General features: G+C 38.5%; 1 protein-coding gene across 2 annotated transcripts in view; it reads right to left on the reverse strand.

Annotated features, from left to right (window-relative positions):
• The window catches only part of RC3H1 (ring finger and CCCH-type domains 1), a 76,999-nt gene that overhangs the window by 8,632 nt on the left and 46,901 nt on the right, over positions 1 to 21,466 (reverse strand). For both annotated transcript variants that reach the window (XM_081948448.1, XM_081948447.1), the window contains exons 10-19: positions 17,287 to 17,568; positions 15,693 to 15,886; positions 15,067 to 15,461; positions 12,628 to 12,786; positions 11,268 to 11,420; positions 10,201 to 10,414; positions 6,298 to 6,388; positions 6,043 to 6,172; positions 1,771 to 1,941; positions 1,155 to 1,261 (exon numbers count right to left, since the gene is read on the reverse strand). In XM_081948448.1, coding sequence (XP_081804574.1) covers positions 1,155 to 1,261; positions 1,771 to 1,941; positions 6,043 to 6,172; positions 6,298 to 6,388; positions 10,201 to 10,414; positions 11,268 to 11,420; positions 12,628 to 12,786; positions 15,067 to 15,461; positions 15,693 to 15,886; positions 17,287 to 17,568 — 1,896 coding nt within the window. The remainder of the gene's footprint in view (positions 1 to 1,154; positions 1,262 to 1,770; positions 1,942 to 6,042; positions 6,173 to 6,297; positions 6,389 to 10,200; positions 10,415 to 11,267; positions 11,421 to 12,627; positions 12,787 to 15,066; positions 15,462 to 15,692; positions 15,887 to 17,286; positions 17,569 to 21,466) is intronic.

Raw genomic sequence — 21,466 nt, forward strand, 5'->3', positions numbered from 1 at the left:
CGAAAGTTGGACATCTCCATCACCATTTGGGACATTTCACAAGTAGGATAGTTTGTTAGAGCTCTGTCTCTAGCACATTATCCTAGCAAACATGAACAGAAGCAATAATTGGGCAAAGGTAATCTAATATTTATATCTTTGACCGATGGGGTATGAGTGTGCACTCAGCACACTTAAACAACCTATTAAAGATCTGGAAATACAACAGGATTGGACTGCTCTTTCCAAGAATATTTTTGAGCAGTCAAACTGTCCCATTTAAAAAAATCTGAACGCCATTAACCTTAGCATGCTGCAACGTGCTTCCCGTAGCAGTTTTGGAGGGCTGGTGGAAAAAAATACTATATGAGCTGAGACTCTGTCCCTGTGCACAAGGAGCCCCTGAAACTATAACTCACATCCTGCTACATTGCATTTTTATAATGACTAGGCTCAATTTATAATACCTTACCCAGTAAAATATCCAGGAAATACTGATCTTTTTTTACAGGCAAATGCTATTATCAGATCAGTATAAAATAGTTTTACTGAATGTAGCCAAATTTTGCTGTGCTATATGTAAAATTGGACAAACTAATTGGTCATTGTTAATCCATAACTAATCACAATATATTATTCTGTTTTGTCGTTTATTTTTAATTTTTAATATTATTGTTTTCATGCCTTTATTTGCTGGACTGTGACTGAAATAAAGATTGATTGATTCATATATCTTTGACAGATTGTTACCTCAAGAAATTCTTTTTAAAAATTGCCTTCCCAGTATTGCAAAAACAAAGTTTATCAAACTTGGCACAATGAGCATGTTCAGCTGTGTATCCAGTTATTTTGGCTCAATCTAGAAATTCTAGATGATTGCACTGTCAATAGTATTAAAGATAGTAATATTCTAAGATTACTATGCTGGTTGACTATCAGCACCGATTTGGAGAATATCTTTGGAAGGAACCAGGACTATCATTGAAAGAAACACCTATTGAGAAATGTCAGTCATATGCTGTATGTCCTGACTATTGCCATTTGGAAAACACTGAAACTATTTTAAACACTAGCAGATGAAGTAAAACAATGTCAATACATAAAATGTAAATGTAAATTTGCCCAAAGTAATACTTAAATTTGAATTAAATTACCAATAAAAATAATTATATTACCTGAATGTTAGAGAAAGATCTTCAGGTGGTACTTTGCCTTGCTGTCCATTTTCAGTCTGTTTACTAGCATTTGCTTTATTTTTCACATCCAATGAAGACTGGCTCTCCTTGGGAAAGGAAAGACAAATCCATGGTTCACAATGTACTATAAGTTTGCTTTACGAGTGGGAAGAAATTGTGAAGCACCAAGCCAAGCTCTACATTCATACTCACACAAAAAATACAAAGGAACATAATCCTAGACCAAGTTGTTTTATTTTATCAGGCTAGAAAGCTTTCCAACAAATGTGCAAGCAGCAGAGACCAAGGAAGTCTATCACCATGGCTGGAAAACCACCGTCCCCTTTTCAAATGCCATTTAAAAAGTATTGTGTGCAGATTGTAACATAGTGTGCTTCAGATGCTTAAGAGGATGAGTTATTTGCTGAGTGTTTACCAACCTTCAACTGTGGTAGCTCGCAAAATTAAATTTGTTGAAAAACTAAAACCTATAAGCTACCACCTCTGAATATTCAAAATAAATGATTCTTGTTCTGAAACGCTGAGAGCAGTTAACACTGCAACTCTCCGAGCAGCAGCAGCAGCATCTTCTCTGCCCACCTTACAAAACACTCACCATGCTTAGTTCCCGGGTTCTCTTCCCGATTTCCCTCTCCACCTGGTGCAGCTCCAAGCTCAGCTGTTCACTTGAGATCGTTCCAGGCCACTTAGGAGGTGGTGGTGGGGCCTGTGGTTGGCCTGCCAAAGGGGTCGCTTCCCTCTGCAACAGCAGCCTGTTACTAACTGCCTAAATGCACAAAGCCAAGCACATACACAACTGAGCACACAAAATATACCATGCAGACATGGGAATCAGGCCAAAATGCAGGAATATTGCTTGGCTTCTAATGCCCAACATTCTTTTTATTAAAAAAGGCTGATTTATTTATACTTTGTATGCTGCTCTTATAGACATGCTCAAAATTATAACACATAAAATAAGACAGATGAAGCAAACTTAAATTAGAAATATAGTGACTAAAGTATGCATACTTCTAAATTTTACAAAACCATACTTTTTATTTTAGAGGAATTTCCTGATGAATTTTGGAATTCTTTTGATGTTTATGAATTCATCAATGATATATTACAATAATCCAGCTTCCATGAAAGACAACATTTTTCTCTTATTTGCAATGTGGAAGTTTATCTTCTGGAGTATATTCAGCCTTAAGCAGACCAACGAAAAGACCCAATAACTTGGCCAATGCTCACTGCAAACTGACTGCATCCTAGTATGCTCTTCTTGATCTGATTAAGAGTTCTAGTGGAGTCCAAACTGTGAAAACACTGATATAAAGACCTCTGCAGAATTGATTTATATAGTACTGTAAGGGTTTATCTTGTCCACCTAGTCATAGCAGTTTGGGCAGTCCCAGTAGCCAGCATTAAGCAAGGACCTATGTGAACATAACTAGTGACTTCCTGCCAGCTTCCTCGTTGACTTTGCTTGTCAGAAAATGGCAAGAAAGGTCACAAATTGTGAAGAAATGACTAGGGATGCTGCAACATCATAATTCAAGCATGCCCCGACCACCCAGATCATAATCAGATGATTGCAGGGTCATTGAGACAAATGGTACTGAACAAGTAGCAGTTATAACTATAACTTGTACTAACAGTATGAGTTATAGTTATAACTACCACTTGTTCAGTGCCATTTTAAGTTCAAATGGTTGTGGAATGGTTGTTAAATGAGAACCACCTGTATAGTATCACTGTATAAATGAAAAATAGTTGAAATATTTCATTTTCAAAATACTGTTAGCACTGAAGGTTTTACATAAACAATTATAATATAATACAGGGATCCCCAACCCCCCCGGTGGGGACCCACTAGTGGGCCATGAGTTGTTTGCAACTGGGATGTGGAAACGGCAAGTGCGTGTGCATCCTCACTTGCTTGAGCAGCAGGCGAGCGCACATACATGCCACTCATGCAAATGGAGCTGTACGTGCAGTACACCACTTGTGCGGAACCATCCCCTCTACACTCTCCCCCCCCCCCTCCAGCCAGTCCATAAAGCCATTAAGGTTGGGGAACTCTGATATAATATATAATTTTAAAATGTCTGTCTAGAAAATCTGATCTGGAAGACAGCATAATACTGTCTAATATATAGATAGTATTGATGTCCAAGGGATAATAATTACTGTATAGTAAGACATTACTAGTGTACATCATACTAATTTAAATGTCATTAACATGGTAAATTGAGAATTCTGGAGAATCCAAAAATAAAAATAGCCAAGCAATCCTTTTATTAGAGAACCTGTGTAGAGTGTAATTTTTAAAATATTTATAAATATTGTTAGAAAATGGTACATTAAATTAAATATTCTAGAATATAGGGAGGAATGTCTTCTATTCAAAGGAAGACCATTTTGTTTTAACATGTTATGTTACTGTTAATTAATTTTGTCTTTGAAGACTTACTGAGTTCATTCTTCATAAAAAACCTCAATAGTTTGGAAAATAAGATGATAATATGCACTTTTTAATGATTAAAAATATCAATACTCTAATATAGTATTTCTATCAACTCTACAATGAGCTACACAATTTTATCTTTTTCTATATTTGAACAAAAATTTTATTGTTGATAATTCTGATTACACCACTGTTAGGAAATCTGATTTGCAAATAGTACTCCTTGCTTAATGACCGATCATTTAGCAATCATTCGAAATTATGGCAGATGGCCCCAGAGCTACTTAGTATTCATTTTCAAAGTTCTGAAGCCGCTCTCGTAATCACATGATTGCATTTTGGGCACTTGGCCACCGGCTTGCATTTACAGCCATTTGCAGTGTTTTGCACTCATCTGGCCAGAATTTTTGGTTTTCAACCAGTTTCTAGTAAAAAATGTCCACAGATTTGCTTAATGACTGCTGCTATAAATCGATCAGGGTCATGTGGTGACTCACTTAGTAACTGCCATGACTTATTACCACAATACCAGGCTCAATTATGATTGTAAGTTTAGGAATACGTATATACAAGTTTTGTATTTATAAGTTGCAATTGACAAGATGGAGGTCAGAGAGAACCAACCAATCAGAATGATAAACAAACTGAAAATAGTCTATTATAACAAATGACAGGAGAAAGAAACTGAAGATTGAAGCCTTGGGGCTTACGTCTCTCTTTGACTTTGCATGACAGCATCAAGTTCTTAGAGAAAGAACTATTGCAGTAACCTAGAGATGCCAATATGTTTAATTGAGGAAGATGGGAAATTAAGAAATAGGAAATATAATAAATAATGCAAACAAACAAATTGATTAAAACATAACAATTATATTTAAGGGGCTGCCACAAAGAAGATTATTCTCCAAAGCACCAGAGGGCAGGAAATGAAACAATGGTTGGAAACTAATCAAGGTGCTCCATCAGTAGAGGTTTTTAAAGAGTCTAGACCAGAGGTGTCAAACTGGATTTCAGTTAGGGCTGCATCAGGATTGTGTTTGATCTCAGGGGGCCGGGGCGGGTGTGGCCAGGGCGGGAATGGACAGCTCGACGTCACTTATTTCGAGTGCACCTGTGGTGGCCAGAGCACTCTGCCAGCGAAAACGGGCTCCTGAGCTCCGTTTTCGGCTACAACGATCTCCTGCAACCATCTGCCAGTGAAAACAGAGTTCAGAAGGGCTGTTTTCGCTGGCAGAGGCATCGCAGGCTGTTCCCAGTGTGGCCCTGTGGGCCAGATCTAAGCACCCCCCCGGGCTGGATTCGGGGCCCGAGTTTGACACCCCTGGTCTAGACAGTCATTTATCTGACATGGTATAGATTCTCCTGTTTGAAGAGGGGGCTGGACTAGAAGACTAAGGTCCTTTCCAGCTCATTCTATTCTGTATGATATGACATGAATGCATATGTAAGATTAATTTTGATTACTACATTAGAGCTATAATATTGCTGTTGTTTTTGTTTTACTCTCTCCTTTTTTATATGATGAATTAAAATATTTTTTAAAAGAAAAAGTTTAATGATAATAAAGAAGACTAATATCAAGCTGGGTATTTTTCAAGCCATCCAATACGCCTCCATTAAGCACCAGCAAACACAACATGCACAAATTAAGCACAATTTGTGTTGTCTTCAACAGCAACACAAGAATTGAAGGTCTGCAGATGGTCACCTAGACACTTTGTAAGTAGATTACTGCAATGCATTCTACACAGGGCTGCCCTTGAAGACCACCCAGAAGCTATACCTAGGCAATAACGGGTATGTTGCTGTATGTGCATTGATATCCACCGCTCACAGGCTACCAGTTGGCTTGCAGGTATAATTCAAGGTGCTCATTAGTAAAGTAATTCACCATAAGCTACCTCATGTTGTCTTTTTGCGAAAACACAGATATTCTTGGATGAATATAGGTTATAATCAACACTCCTGTCCATTATGCTATCATAAATTTAAATTTCCAACCCAAGAAATAAACTTTCTACATAAGTTCTCAATAAATTATGTATAGCTATCATCTGGTCTGCCATTTAGGAAAAAACAAAGAACACTATAAAAGTGAAGAGAAGTAAAACAGAGCAATAATACTGATTTCCATTATATAAGATTTATGGATCTCAAGTTTGTGAACATGTGTGGGAGGATAGAAGAACAACAAATATCATATGCAAATGAATACAGAATTCAATGGTACCAGCTATTTCTCCCTTAATACTGTCAATTTAAAATCACATTCAAAATGACTGAACAGTAGTGAGTTCTTCATTCTGAAATTCTGTGACATCATTTAAATGCAATATAAAAATCTATTTACACTGTGCTGTCACCCTCTCCTTTTCATTTCTCTAGTTGTTTCTAAGAAAAAGTACTAAGAATACATACCTCAAGTCCTCGTGTCTGCTGACTTATCTGATGGTTTAACTGCTGTAGTTCAAGACGAAGCTGCTGTTCTCTCTCAGATGATGGCAAAGATTTCCCATGGTTAGCAATGTCTGTCATAGATAATCTCTCCCTTTTCGGATAGATAATTGTTTGGAAGGGGAAAAAGTTTTTGTTGTTGTTGTTGTTGTTCTTGCTTCTCAGTTTAATTGAGAAAACTTAAAACATGTATAGCATGTGCAAGTTCAAATCCCCTACCTGTCACCAAGCCGTCCCTGAGAAGGTACATTTTGGTGGGGTGAATATGGTGAACCTCCCCATGCATTGTGTGTTCCATATGGACTGTAATCTATAAAGAACAGAAAAATCCTATATAAAAATTATTCATTACAATTATTGTAATAGAAATCAGCCTTCTGTGCAACCTTGTAAAGACTGCATTTACAACTGATCACTATGAGTCACCATTTATTTTTATACATATTCTCTCTCTTTGAAAATATTGGCTCTATGTGAAACAAACAAGGTTTTTTTTAATGTTTGCCCCAATTTTAATAGGTCATATTTTTCTCGTTTTTAAACAGCTATAATTCACAGCAAATAGATCTAAACATGCATATCTCAAAACTGCATGGACCAATCTGTGACTACCTTACTATCTCCTCTATGAAGAATGAAGCCATCTTGGCTGACTTTTCCATCAATTTTCCTTAGCAAGATACAAGATAGCAACATGATCTTTAGTTTCTAGCTTTTATCTCTCTCTATGTAACTCTAAATTTAACTACTGGATCTCAGTTGAAATTTCCTTTAGGAAAAGAATCTTGCATCCTTAGTGCTTCATTTGTAAGCCTGCTCAACAAGTGGCTCATTTCTACTATGATTGTTCTGGTGAATTCCATAAAAGGATACTGCCCAGCTTTTCATTATTTCTATTTAAAATTAAAATTTGTAATGATCTGAAAATAATCTTTTCTAGCAAAATAATGAAAAGAACACAAATCTGTCTATACCCAGATATTTATATATTTTAAATAAATGACTCATTTCTCCTAGTCTGCAAGTTAACATTAATGCCACAGAGTCTCATAATTTGGAACACAAACTTAAAAAAAAATATTTTTATTGAATAGTTTTTTCAGTTTTTTAATACAATTATCATCTTTGCAACATTTCCACATTGGTATACCTCCACTATACCATTTTTGTCCGTACATGTGTACATATATTTCTTTTACACGATAGTCTATTAATATATTAATTTATCTACAATACCTCTTATGTCCATACTATGTATTTATACTTCCTTTATACTTATTAGTCTATTAATGTACTAATTTACATACATCTTATATCTATGTGTATGTACATTTCTTTTATACATATTAATCCCTTAGTGTACTATTTCATATACAATGCATTTTAGATTTGTTATCTTGTTCATTTATGTGGTTTTGTAATTATTTTCTAATTCCTTAATCTTTCTTCCCTTAGTGCTTTCTTAAACTTTCCTCTAGCCATTTATACCACATATTCCATACCAAATAATAATTGGATTCTCCTATGGATTGTCCATTTCTTTTATGAGTCTGTCCATCTCAGTGCACTTTAACAATATTGTGCATACATGATACTCGCTGTGGCAATGACATGTAATATTAGATAGTGAATTTTTTTTCATAAGTTCCCTGAAATTATCCCTAATAAAAATAGTTCTGGTTTTAATTCTATTGGTTGTTCAATTATCTCTTCAAGCCATTTTTTTTTATTTTTATCCAATATTTTCTTGCTGCTGTACATGTCCACCACATATGATAATATGTCCTGTGGATCTGGCTACATTTCCAATAATCTGGTGCACGGTTTGGGAACATTTTCGCTATTCTTGCTGGTGGTAAATGCCACCTGTAGAACATTTTGTATAAGTTTTCTTTGTATGTTGCCATTGTTTGTAGAGCTTTCCCCATTTTTCTATGTTGTAGCTGAAATTTGTTGTCCAGGTTATCATTGTTTCCTTCACTACTACTACTTCTTCCATTTTAAATTGCGATAAATAATTGAATATTTTTCTAATCAATTTTTCTCCTGTCCCTTGTAAAATGTTGTCTAATTCTTGTGGTTCTTTATAAAATCCATATAATTCTAAATAATTTGCAACACAAATCTATTCACTATGGCAAATGTCTTATCTTTCTTCACTAGTATTAACATTAAAACAGGAACTTAACTTCATAGAGAAAAATAAACTGTAACCAATATATGAGACATCATCATCATTTTAGCCATTTTAGGCCTCTCCTTCATGTTTCCAACCAATATGGTCCTGAGCTTTCTTTTGCCAAGTGGGCACGCAATACTTGCTTATGTCGTCGATCCATTTTGTCTCTTTCTTAGATGCTTTTTCTCAAGTGGAATCCATTCTATGACTCCCTTGGTCCACCTGCCATCAATTCTTCTTGCTATGTGACTGGCCCATTTCCATTTCAATTCTTTTATTCTTTTGATATATACTTTCATTTGTTTCTCTAATCCATGTGCAAGTCTTCCTATCCATGGCTCTTTGCGCCACTCATAGTTTTTGTATTGATTGTGAGGTTAGTGTCCATGTTTCACCGGCATATGTTAGAGCAGGTAGCACACACTGATTGAATTTTTTTCCCTTCAGGGATAGGGGGAGATTGTTCTTGAAAATTACACTTAGCTTGCTAAGTGCCTACCAACCACATTTAACATGCCGTTCAATTTCTTTTATTGTATCACCTTCCACTGAGATCCATTGACCAAGGTATACGTAAGTAGTGGTCTCCTACTAGTTCTCCAGATATATTTTTTTTCTTTCTTTGGTGAATTTATTAATCATCACCTGGCTTTTTTTTCAGGGTTATTTTTAAGCCAATTGGTTCTCCTACTTTGTGCAGTATATGGCTTTGTAGCTCTTCTGGGTGTTGTGAGAAGAGAACAACATTATCTGCAAATCTTAACAATTTAAATAGGTGCCATTGATTTTTATTCCATCTTTTGCCCAGTTTAGTTTGCAAATACTTCTTCAAAGCAGGCTTCTTCTTCAAGGAAAGGTGATATTGTATCCCCTTGTTGTACACTTTGTTCTATATTGATTTCCACCAATATATGAGTATTAGCATTAATTTTAGATAAACATATAAACTGTGTTCATACAGTAGAGCTATGAGAAGAAATCAAAAGTCTACAGTAGTCCTCAGCTTACAATCACCACTGAGATCGGAATCTTGGTCACTGAATGAAAGCAGTCACTAAGCAAGACACCCACATGATCGCTTCACTCAACAATCACAATTCTGGCTTTTCCAGTTGTGGTGGTTAAGTGATTTTTTTTTGGGGGGGGCATTCAGTGGAGTGCCAGGGAGAGGGCACTTTCCCTGCCTCATCACATCTGGACGTTCCCCCTCCCCACGCCTGGGTCCACTTGCTTTTTGCCTTTTCCTGCAGCTGCAGGAACAACCAGCCAATTTAAGCTGCGGCCATCCTTCTGAAGCCACGTTTTGCCATCCTGCACAATTTGGAGAAGAGGCCTTCCAAATGATTGCAAGAATGATCGTGTTTTCTACCCTTCCTAGGCTAGAAAGGTAGAAAACTAACACATGCCATTGTCCTGATGGTTAGGAATCTTTTTGGCCTTCAGAATGACAGCATTCGCTAGCTTTCTAGCCCTAGGAAGCTAGCAAATCTTCAACATTTGAGGTCTGTTCCTGAAGCCCATCAAGGAATTTCCCCTCTCTGCTGCATGAGGAAGGGAAATCCCTTAGTGCACTGAAGGAATGAACCTCAAATTTTAAAGATCTGAGGTCCATTCCTGAAGCTTGCTGAGGTACTTCTCCTCTACTTGTAAATTTCACCGCAATCTTCCCCATTGAAAGGAGGGGTCATGTGACGAGGGGGGGGGCAGAGTGACCTTTTATGCTGGCTGGAAGTGCTTTAACTTTGAGTAGTCATTAAACAATCAATTATAAGTTGAGGACTACTTGTATTCCCCTATTCATGGGAAGCCAGTTTTATTTCAGCTTTCTTTTGGTTTTAATATCACCTGCCAACCAATGTCTAGACTCGTTTCCATAACCAAGCCACATACTGATTCAAAGCTATTACAACCCCCTGCCCCCCAAAGAAAATAAAGCTTTATACCTGAAACACTGACTGGTTTTGCAGAAGCCCCTTGAACTGTCATGGCTTGCATGGGGCCTGGATTCTGGTACATTGCTTTGGAAGTACGTGAGATGGCACCAAACCTTGATACTGTAGGCCTATCTCCAAAGGGAATAAGATCATCATCACCAGTCTCTGCGGCTCTCCTTTGTAAATCCAAACGTTGATCTCGCATTCCCTTGCTGTCCACATTCTGGAGTGACAGATTAAATGATCAGAATTACAAGCAAGCTTCTCCTTTTTAGCTGACATATTTCTCAGATGTTTCCATATCACAATTATGGTGGGAGGGGGCCTCATTGGAGAAAGAGACTTGCACAATAGTAATTTTTCAAACTTGTAAGCAAATATCACAAGACTATTCAGACTATTCTTTGCAGGCTAAATATTTAGTAATATGAATGTACAAATTAAGCAAAGGCCTTTGGAGGTAGGTACAATAAAATAATTGCTTTATCCATGGAACATTATTCCTTTCTCTCAAAAAATACTGTATTACCAGGCCATTATGGACTTTGGGAAAATTTTATAATGTATAACTTTATATGAGTGGAGCACAGCTGGAGAAAAAAGTATCCATAATCATGATTTCAAAGTTTTCTCCCCAATTTTACTTTATATATATATGAAATTATAAACAAGGAGCGGGAAGAGATAAATTCGAACAATTAGGAAAGAGAAAGACTGGAACAAGGAAAGTCAAATGGGGAAGCCAGCTGGAAGTCTCAGATATTTGAGGTCCTTGCTTAACAACCCACACAATAGCAACTGGGACTACCAGAACTATGATCACCAAGTGGTGCAACCGTATGCCTTTTTGATTTATGACCATGTCCTTTCATGACTTGAGTTTCCAGTCCCAATTAGCATTGTTAAATGAGGACTACCTGTACAGTGTTACTACTGATCCTTAAACTTCTTGTCAGCTGCTGCCATATCATCTACAAAAGTCTGGAGAATCTCCATTGGAAACCTTTGTCTAATCTGGTCATCTGGCAATTTACCAATTACCAAGAGTACCTCGGGGTTTTTTTCAGCATGCTTACCACCATCTCCACAAGACCCACTGCCACAATGTCTTTGGGTTTTGCATCTTTGGTTCCAATGTAGGAGCCAATAGTGTCACACGACCAGGGAGAGTACTGGCTGTAATCATTTCCTTTGTATTTGCCTGCTACCTTCAGATCTTCATCCAAGTACTGCATAAAAACAAAGCCCACTCATGTCAGAGAAAGAAAGGAAGCATTATGCTGTCATTTGGAATTACCTTGTCTAGACTAATTGCAGGTAACAACATTTATCAAACATTTGAGACAACATTTGAGGTTTAGAATTTCTCATACTTTTAAAACTAATTCCTAATCTCTGGGCTCTTGTATTCTAATGTTCTCCACATGAGGAGAAAAATGGCATGAGAGACCTGAGCAACTTGCAACCTTCCCTGGCAGCTTTCCCATTAATAATGGCTGTGGGAAGATTGCAGGGAAGGTTGTAAATGGCAAGCATATGACTGTGGCTCACTGCAATGTCATAATCATGAGCCAGGCATTAAAATTTCCATATCACAATTATGCAATCATGAGGACGTTGTGATAGCTGCAACTTCTTACGTCGTAAATCCCTCTTGTTCAGCACATTTGTAACTTTGAATGGTTGTTGAATGAGGGGTTGTACCCAAAGAATTACTTGAATCTGTAATTCTAGAGGAGGGGTGTCCAAACTTGGGAACTTTAAGACTTGTGGACTTCAACTCCCAGAATTCCCCAGCCAGCCACGCTGGCTGGGGAATTCTGGGAGTTGAAGTCCACAAGTCTTAAAGTTCCCAAGTTTGCACACCCCTGCTCTAGAGTACTGTGACCTTCAAAATGGTCTACACCACACTATACTACAGTTCACTACCCTGACGTCCTTATTTAGAGAAGAAGTGATTATGATTACACAAAATATATTTTATTGCCATTATTTCATGGTGGAATTGTTAGAATGTACTCTCCTTACTTCTACATTATCTTTCTGAGTGTGAACAGATGAGTCCAAAGTCTTTGGCAGTTGGTTACCAGCCTTGTGAACACTGATAATTCTTTTTTGAGGTTTGCAGAAATTTGTTTTGAATGGGACATGATTCATTTCTACAACTATCAATCATGAAAGCAGACTGATGGTGCCTGCCATCAATATTTTAATGGGAAGAGCCCTTCAAACTCAGTGTCTGATTATCATCTCAGTGATTGGAACACCTGATTCAACTTTTTCTCTTAAGATAGTTGGTTAGTATAATAGGATTTAGATCATGGCATAATATTCTTCAAACAGGTCATTTACATTTCTCTCTTTAGGACAATTTCTCATATTTTTTAAACTACATGTATCATATTCTCTACTAATTTGTTTTAAACATATGATTACCTCATCAGTGTGTAAAGAATGAGGCAGGGTTGGTGATGATGCAAATGGTGGTGGGGAGATGACCTTCCTTTCTTCCAGCTGAGCCATAATTTCTTTTCGCCTTCGATGCAATTCATCTAAACTAGGGTGTGGCTGAGGGGGAGCACGAGTATAAGGCTCCTGGAGGTTTTAAAAAAAAATGCAGATATGAAGATTCCTGTATTCTACAAATGAATTTAAATCTACAATCCCAAAGTTACAAGATACTCCAGAGCAAAGCAGCAAAATTATTTCAATACAAGTTTCTCAGAAATCCCCCCTTCTTAGATTCATTAACGTCTGTTGAGTCATCATCAATTTCATAAGGCAAAAAGGGCAAAAGTGAAAACTATTCTGTTAAACAGCATTTTGGAGAAAAGTAGGAATGCTACCTTACATTTCCACAAAATTAAAGTAAGATTTTAATATCACATTTTATATTTAAATTTTGATTTTTTTAAAAATGAAAACATAGCAAATTAACCACCTTTTTGGTGACTGAAGGAACGCAATGGTATTACAATCCAAATGCTACATTTCCAGGTTTCGAATCTGATAATCTGTTAGTTATATTGCTAAATGTATTAATGTGCTTTCTAATAATTGATACTGGTTTTCCATGAACGTTTGACTATAGATTTACCTGATTATACTTGGTGAACAAAAGAAAGGTCACCAAAGCCACATATATAGGAAGCAATCTTGTTTCATTAACACTTATACAATCAGAAAGCATAAATATGAATAATCTAAAATACATGTTTACAATCTGCTCAGTGTCACTTTGAAGAAAGTAGGAGACCACAAAAGTTAGCAGTTCATTGTCTGCAGACATTAGAACACAGTAACTTGGGCTGCAATTTATATTCTGCCATTTACTGGCTATCCAGATATTTAAAACTCACACTGACCTCTCAGAGATACACAGTCACTTTGTCTCTCTAAACTCTGGACTGTACCAAAGCAATATATGCAAACTGCTATATAGTTATTCTTATTCATTGCTACACATCAGAAATACTATCTATCTGTTTGGTATGTGTATCTGTGAATGAATGGCTTCAGCAAAGCAAAGCTTAAAAAAATCCTCTTAAAAAATGAAAGATAGAAGTACTTAGGCTAATTTTAGGCCAGGGGCCTCCAACCTGTGGGCCACGGCCCAGGACAAGGCCTATTTGCAAACAGGTGGTGCGTGCATACATGCACGCAATCTGACTCACGCTAGCAGTGGGCGTTGGCACTTGCAGCCATTCATTTGAGTGGTGGGCACCAGTGAGCAAGTGCCTGCTGCTCACACAAATGAAACAATGTGAGCACACGGACCTGCCTGTTCTGACCTAGGCTTCCCAAGAGGATGAAGCAAACTCCTTGTCATGACAAAAAACCCTTTGTTTGGGGTTTGTGAATTCTGCTCATTCACATCCAGCAAAGTCTTTTAAGGGAGTATTTACAGTCACAGACGTTACCTGGCTTGGAGAGCTGACAGGCCGATATCTACAAAACTTGGCAAGGAGCCTCGGAGAGTCATGAACCAATTAAGCAAATTAATTTCTCCTGAAAACTCCACTCCCCTTTCACTCCTCTTTTATTTCCTCTGGGAGGGGACATTCATCGTCCACCTGTGGCCTTACTCCCAAGTTATTCTTTAGCTGTTCCCTTCGTCTGGCAACTCTGGGCATGCGCACACCAGGAACAGGCTCCAGTTGTTCGTCTGCCTCACTGATGTCTGACTCTGGAGGCAGCTGGTAAGTGGCACACGGCTCTGGCCCCCTCTCTGCCTCCGACACAGAGCCCTCATCATAGCTTTCCCCAGAATCCAGGACTGCCCCATGTTCCTCCCCAACCTCCTCACTGTCTGAATCTGCTGCCAGATCTGCTAGCCACTGGCGGGCCACAATACTGCCCCTCAAACAAATCTATTCCCTCTTCCCCCCCTAACCCCCAACCAAGGCTGCCAACTGGAAAGGTTGGGGAACACTGCTTTAGGTCATTACAAAATAAATTCTGGTCTTCCTGCAAACTGAATTCTGTTCTGGAATTTGAGAGATGGAAAAGAAATGCAATTTTGTCCCATTTCTTGATTTACAACAATCAATTATAGGTTTTTAATGCCTTGAACCTCCCTCATTCTTTTCAGAAGCAAAATTAATTTTAAAAACAGAGATAAATTTAAATTTTCAATTTAAATTGTGAAATGTGCACATCTTGGCTTTTCTTGCAATATTTATATTTTGATAGATTTTTAAAACTAAACTCAGAATATACATTGCTCTGAGTCAACTTGCTTTGTTAAGTTAGAGGTACTTAATGAAACTATCTACCTGTAAAATGGGACAGCATACAATTGCTGCAAGAATTAAAACTAAAATGGCATTAAACATTACTATTACCATAATCATAAAATTAAAAAATGCATCATACTCTATGATATGAAGGTCTAATCTGATTCAGATGTGGTCCAACTGGATAGTAGCCCTCCACTTGTTGGTATCGGTCTCTTGTTTCAGGTACGTATGGTGATACAGCAGGTGGAGAAATTTCAATTGGAACAGGACTTCCTCGGATAATATCTTCCCGTTGGTATGGCTGAGCAGCAGGATACACACGTCTGCTGTCATAATGGGGAGGATATACAGGTTGACTCATGGGAGGGTATTGCTGTGGCTGTGCACTGTATTGTGAGTTCATGATGCGATCTTGGAGATAGGGTGCATAATGTTGTTCTACAAAAGGAGGACCTGGTTCAGGAATAGATGATGGAGGTCGGACGAATCGAGACATACACTGTAGTGATTGAGCTGGAGGATAATATACACCTAAATATATGACACAAGATTTAGAACAATATTTAGTCCATTGTTTTAACTACTTCAGAGACTCAAGAGTTTGCATGAAATAAAATGTCAGTTAAGTCTTCCCCATTTACATCTGAGGACATACATTTATTTTTGCAAACTACCTGTCGTAAAAGATGATGGAAAGCATCATATTATGATGATAGAATTTAACTATCATTTACTATTCAACCACAAAAAGATGGGGTTTACCTGCTTGATAGGGTGGAGGCTCAAATGGGGGAGCTGTTCCTCGAGGATCTGGATAGAACACATCAGTTTGCTGAGCTGGGTACAACTGGGAGCCTCGGGGAACTATTTGGAGCTGCTTGCCTACTGAAATTGGAGGCAAGTCTGTAGGTCCTCGGGGGGGCACTGGGTGAGAGCTCTTGGAAACAGGTTCCAGCCTAGATGAGACAAACACAAAGTTGCAGCAATTACAACTTAGTATAGATATGGTTTTATTGTTGCTGTGTGCTCCCATTTATGTGTGGGAAACTTAGAAGGATTTATCTCCCAAATATTGCTAACGGTGATTGACGATGACAAGCAGCAGTTTTCAATGAGCTGAGAGAGGATTTCTAACAGCCCTCCATCTGGGAAACGACCTTAGGATCACCTGATTCCAAGCACATGCTCTTCTGTTGTATTAATTTAAGCATTCCACCCTTACGTTCCTCATTGCAGGAAACCCCATGCACTTTTTCTAATATCAGATGGTTTTTATAATGCCACTTCATTTTTATTTATTTGATTATGTTCCACCTTTATTACTTTTACAAATAATGTGGCAAACATATCCAACACATCTTTCTCCTCCTATTTACCCACAAAAAAAAACACACCATGTGAGGTGGATTGGCCTGAGAAGAACTGGCTCAAGGTCACCCTGCTGGCTTTCATGGCTAAGGCAGGATTTGAACTCATGACTTCTTGCTTTCTAGCCTGGCGCCTTAATTATTAACAGCGACAACCTTACAAAGATTACAATTTGTTTCTTATTCAATGTAAGCAGAAATCTCAATAGTGGCACCGTTTGACCATGACCAGGTTTAGAAACTAAGGAAGGCTGGCACAGTCAAATTTTGGATGGAAAATGTCAAAGAAATATTATAGTGGTTGGTCAAACTGGAAAGTTTTAAAACAGTATTTTGAAACAAAACCTTTGCAAATTCTTCCACATTATTAGCAATATATGAACATGAACAGGAATCAAATTCAAGTTTAGGGAGTCTTTATATGTTGAATACAGGTTAATCTCCTAGGCGAGGGGTCCCCAACTTCTGGGCCACGGCCCACTACTGGGCTGTGAGCTCTTTGCAACCATGCAGTGGAAACGGCAAGTGAACACGCGCACCCATGCTCCATTTGCATGAGCGGTGTGTGCGTTTGCCGGCCACTAGCAGGGAATGATCCTCTCCCTCACCCAGCGGTCCACAAAACTGGAAAAGTTGGGGAACTCTGCCCTAGGCTTTGATTCTGAAAAAAATGACTTACAGATAGAAAAAGTTGTACATATCAAATTATATACAAGCTGCCTGTAAGAATCAGTGCAGAAGTATGTGTGTATATATATATATATATATATATATATATATATATATATATATATATATATATATATATATATATATATATATATATATATATATATATATATATATATATATATATATATATATATACATACACACACTCTGTATTTTGAGCACATACAATTTTGGCATGTGGAAGCATGTGTGGATTACTCTTCTGCAAGCTAATTTATATTGTCAAATTCTAAGCGATAAACAAAATAGAAACATACAAATCAGGAGGTGATCCAGGAGCACTGCTACTATGGTGGTCCATCTTCCCAGATTTCATGACCGAGTCATAACTGGAGTCAGTTCCACGAGAGATAAGTTGTGTCACTGTACTGCCTGGTGAAACAATCCCATTTGGCAAGGTAGAGGGTTTTCTATTGGGTAAGTCCACTGTTGCTTCATCTGAGATAATAGCTGCTGCTGGCAGGCCCACTTCATTTAGTTGACCCAAGGAGGCACTCAAAGGTCTTCGAGGAACTAGACGTTTGTTCATCTTGCGAAATCTTCAAGAAAAAACATATGGTAATCAATCAACAAAACAAAAAGAATTGTTGCAGTTGCAATAGGATACGTTTTAATTCAGGCCCAATATTTACAAATATTATAAATATATGTGGATTGCATACAACTAGATAATACAAGTAGCCCTTGAATGACTATGGTAATTGGGATTGGAATTTCTATTGCTATACAATGTGGTTGTAAAATATGGCATCACATGACTGCCTCACTTAGCAAACAACCCAGCACTCCACGTTCCCATGATTAAATGAACTCCACCAGTTGTTAGCTGAGGACCCATCCCAAGTCAAGCCATTCTGAGTTTGATCCCTCCCAGTCCCAAGCTTTAGATCTTCTAAGGTAAAGGACTGCCTCCTCCCAACATCCCTCTCCCCATCTGCATCTCTGGCTGCCCTACAACCTGTCTTGAGGGCAGCAATCTCAAAACTGCAGACTTCTGGGGCTGCTTGTCACACTATGGTTCTGGGACTAAAAGAAGCGCTGCAAAGCCACCCTGGAAGCCAGCAGTGTGGCATGGTATGAAGCACCAGCCACCCCAAGAAGCCCCAGACCATTACTGCATGCAAAGTCACAAGCATCCTAGGAAACCTAAGCCACTTCAACTCAATCCCAGTCATCCTCACCATCCTTCTACCCGGGGTCCTGCCATCCCGCACTCTGTCACACCAGCTGACCTTCAACGTCTTCTTGTTTCTGCTGACAAAGCATGTCTTTCTTGGCCCTTCACAAGACATCTGCTATCTTTCCCATGTCTGTACTGGGTGTGACTTTGGGAAAACAAACTTTGTACAGGCAGCAGCTGACTCATGAAGGGCCAGGCTGGGCTGGTCAGCTATGGAAGCAACAAGATAGTAAAAATCACCTATGGTTTAAGGGGAGGTGGAATGCAGGGGACCAAAAGGACATAGATGGGGGGAGATAGGCAGATGGGAGGAGTTAAAGCACCCCTGCAGTTGTAAGAGTAGGCAAGTTGCCAAGTGTTCAAATTTTGATCACGTGACCATGGGGCACTGCAAAACCCATAATTTTGGAGAGTGATTGGAAGTCCCTTTATTCAGTGCTGCAATAACTCTAGTCACTGTACAATGATTGAAACTGAAGACTATCCTTTAGTCCATCTGTGGCAATTTTTTTCACCACAAAGGCTGCAAAAGTTGCCGATCTGTAAAGCTAAAACATATCTACTCTCACTTATCCACCACCTACAGGCTTGATACTCAATAACCAAACCATTCACTTCTTCCCTTGGCCCTCCCTCCCTCCCTGTGTAGCTTCTAGACAAGTAATTTTTAAGTATGAATTTTGATGATTCCGTGTTCTGCTTTTTCTATATCACAAAAGTAAAACTTCAAGTATTTGTAGAGTAAAATCCTAAGACAATAGCCCTTACTATTCATGTCTTTGCCTGTGAAACACTTTGAAGCAGCAGCTATACAATGTTTCATGGTGCTTCTGCTTGTCTCAGTAACTCCCATGTATGTTCCTATGTTGTAGACATGCAGGAACCACTAGTGATTGCATTTGGTTAAGCAGCAAAATGGATGGGAGAATAAAGTTTACTTTATTGTAACTGCACCTCGTACAACGAAATGAAATGCTGTTGACCCTCTGGAGTGCTGTCTTATCTGCCCCTGTGCAATTGGCAAATCCTACAAGGTGCAGTAAGTTAAAATACTCTCTATGGTACAGCAGTAGAAGGTTACCAGCAGTTTTTCATGCAGTTGTTGTTTCCTGAGAAGTCTCGGGTAGTATAATCTCTGCTGGGCCCTTTGGACCAGTGCTGCAATGTGACCGCCCCATGTCAGGTCCTCTTTTAAGATAACACCCAGAAACTGAAAACTTGCCACTTGCTCTCCATTGATAAACAAGGGCTGGATGTCTGATCTATTCCTTCTATAGTCCACTATAAGCATCTTGGTCTTATTGGTGTTAAGGACCAAGCTATTGTCTCCACACCACAAAAGCAACATCTCCACCTCATCTCGATAGGCAGACTCATCCCCCTGGATGAGCTCCACCCACCCCATCCCAATGAGTCCCACCACTGTTGTATCATCTGCAAATTTAATAATAGTATTATTGGCGTGAATGGGAATACAGTCATGTACATAAAGAGTATAGAGTAAGGGACTCAACATGAAAGCCTGTGGTGTACCAGTGTTAAGAATAAGGGCTGAGGAGATATGATGCAGAATTAAAATCTACAAAAAGCATCTTCACATAGCCTACACCCATTCTAAATGAGTCAGAGCAGTGTGAAGAGTGATGACTATAATATCCACTGTAGATCTATTTGTTCTGTATGCAAACTGTTTGTTTGTTTGTTTTATTGGATTTATATGCTGATAAACTGGTGTTCATCAAATGTATGTGGAAGACCAGAAATTGAAGTGCCGACAGACTAGTTTCTCAAAGCAATTCATGATAATAGGAGTGAGTGTCACTGGTCTGCAATCACTGAGGTTATTGATAAGGAACATTTTTGACAGCAACAATATAGATAATACACAATGATAGAACAAAAGCAATGAAAAACATTAAGTTCCAACATTAACAGGGATAAGATGAAGATGACTTTGTATGGTTATGAAAGGACTAAGAGAGAGATGAATTACAAAAGACTAAAAGGTTTAGAATGCTAGCAGGTGGGCTAGCAGCTAATTGATGCTTATCTCGGATCTTTAGTTCAGAATAAAAAACAGTAATGTAACACAAGATTTCCTACATGTCAACTGCACATCTTTTAACTCAGCCTTTAAGTATGGCCATATCACAACTTATTTACAGTAATTGTTTCCTAATGATCTACTACCTCAGAGTTACCCAACCTTTCCAGCTTTGTGGACCAGTGGTGGTGGTGAGGGATGGTTCCATGCGAGTGGCCAGTAAGCGTGCGCACAACAACTCCACTTGTGTGAGCAGCAGGCACATGTGCCCACTTCTTGCACACATGGAGTGCACACACTTGTCTGTCACTTCTGAGCCCAGTTTCTAATGGCTCACGGCCCAGTAGTCGGCCGCAGCCTGGGGATTTGGGGACCCTGCACGAGGTCATCTGTTTTTCACTGAGCTATTCACCAGGATTCCAAACTTTTGGGTTATTAATTATTTACTCATTTTTTTCAATTGTATTACTTCTAAATAGGAAATCCTACGACAAATGAAGATGAAACACATCTTGGGATCTCATCTCATTTTTTTTTTAAATTATCAACAAATACAATCAGAATCATGTCATAAGCTAAAACATTAAAAATAGAGATTGGAAATAAAATAAAATCATATGTTCACAAATTGTAAAACAGCAAAAATCCAAAACTGATTAAAGTAGGCAAGAAGATTTTTTTTTTGTAGCTGCTTTTAAGAAGGACTACACTTGCTCAAAAACATCTCTTCCCAACTCACATTTCTCTGATAAGTTAATCCTCAAATGTAAAGATGCTGATTATTTCATTGCTCAGCCCAAGTGGAATAAATTAAGGATCCAGTCCTTGGCTTCCTGAATAGTCAGGGAAATGATTGAAGCCTGGGAAATGGGCCCCTTTCAGTAAATAGAGGAGTGCTGATTTACCGCCAGCTTATCAGGTTTTTAGGAGCTGAGGACTTGGAAGTACAAGAAAACAGCCAACAACTTAATAACCGGCCATCAACACCCCAACCAACAAGTCACACACAACCAGGCATCACATAAATATTATGCCTAGAATAACCTAGAGCATACATTCTGATGAGACAGAAGTTCCCGGAGAATGGCTTTCCAGCGTGAGTCCAAAAGCTCAGAAGACTAAAACTCTGGTCCTGGTGACGGATCCAGACTGGATCCTGCGACATTATCTTGGGACATGTATATTTGCCTTCACTAGCAAAATAAATTCCTCT

Source organism: Natrix helvetica (assembly GCF_964273705.1).
Source record: "Natrix helvetica genome assembly, chromosome: 3".
In the NCBI taxonomy this organism is placed as follows: domain Eukaryota; kingdom Metazoa; phylum Chordata; class Lepidosauria; order Squamata; family Natricidae; genus Natrix; species Natrix helvetica.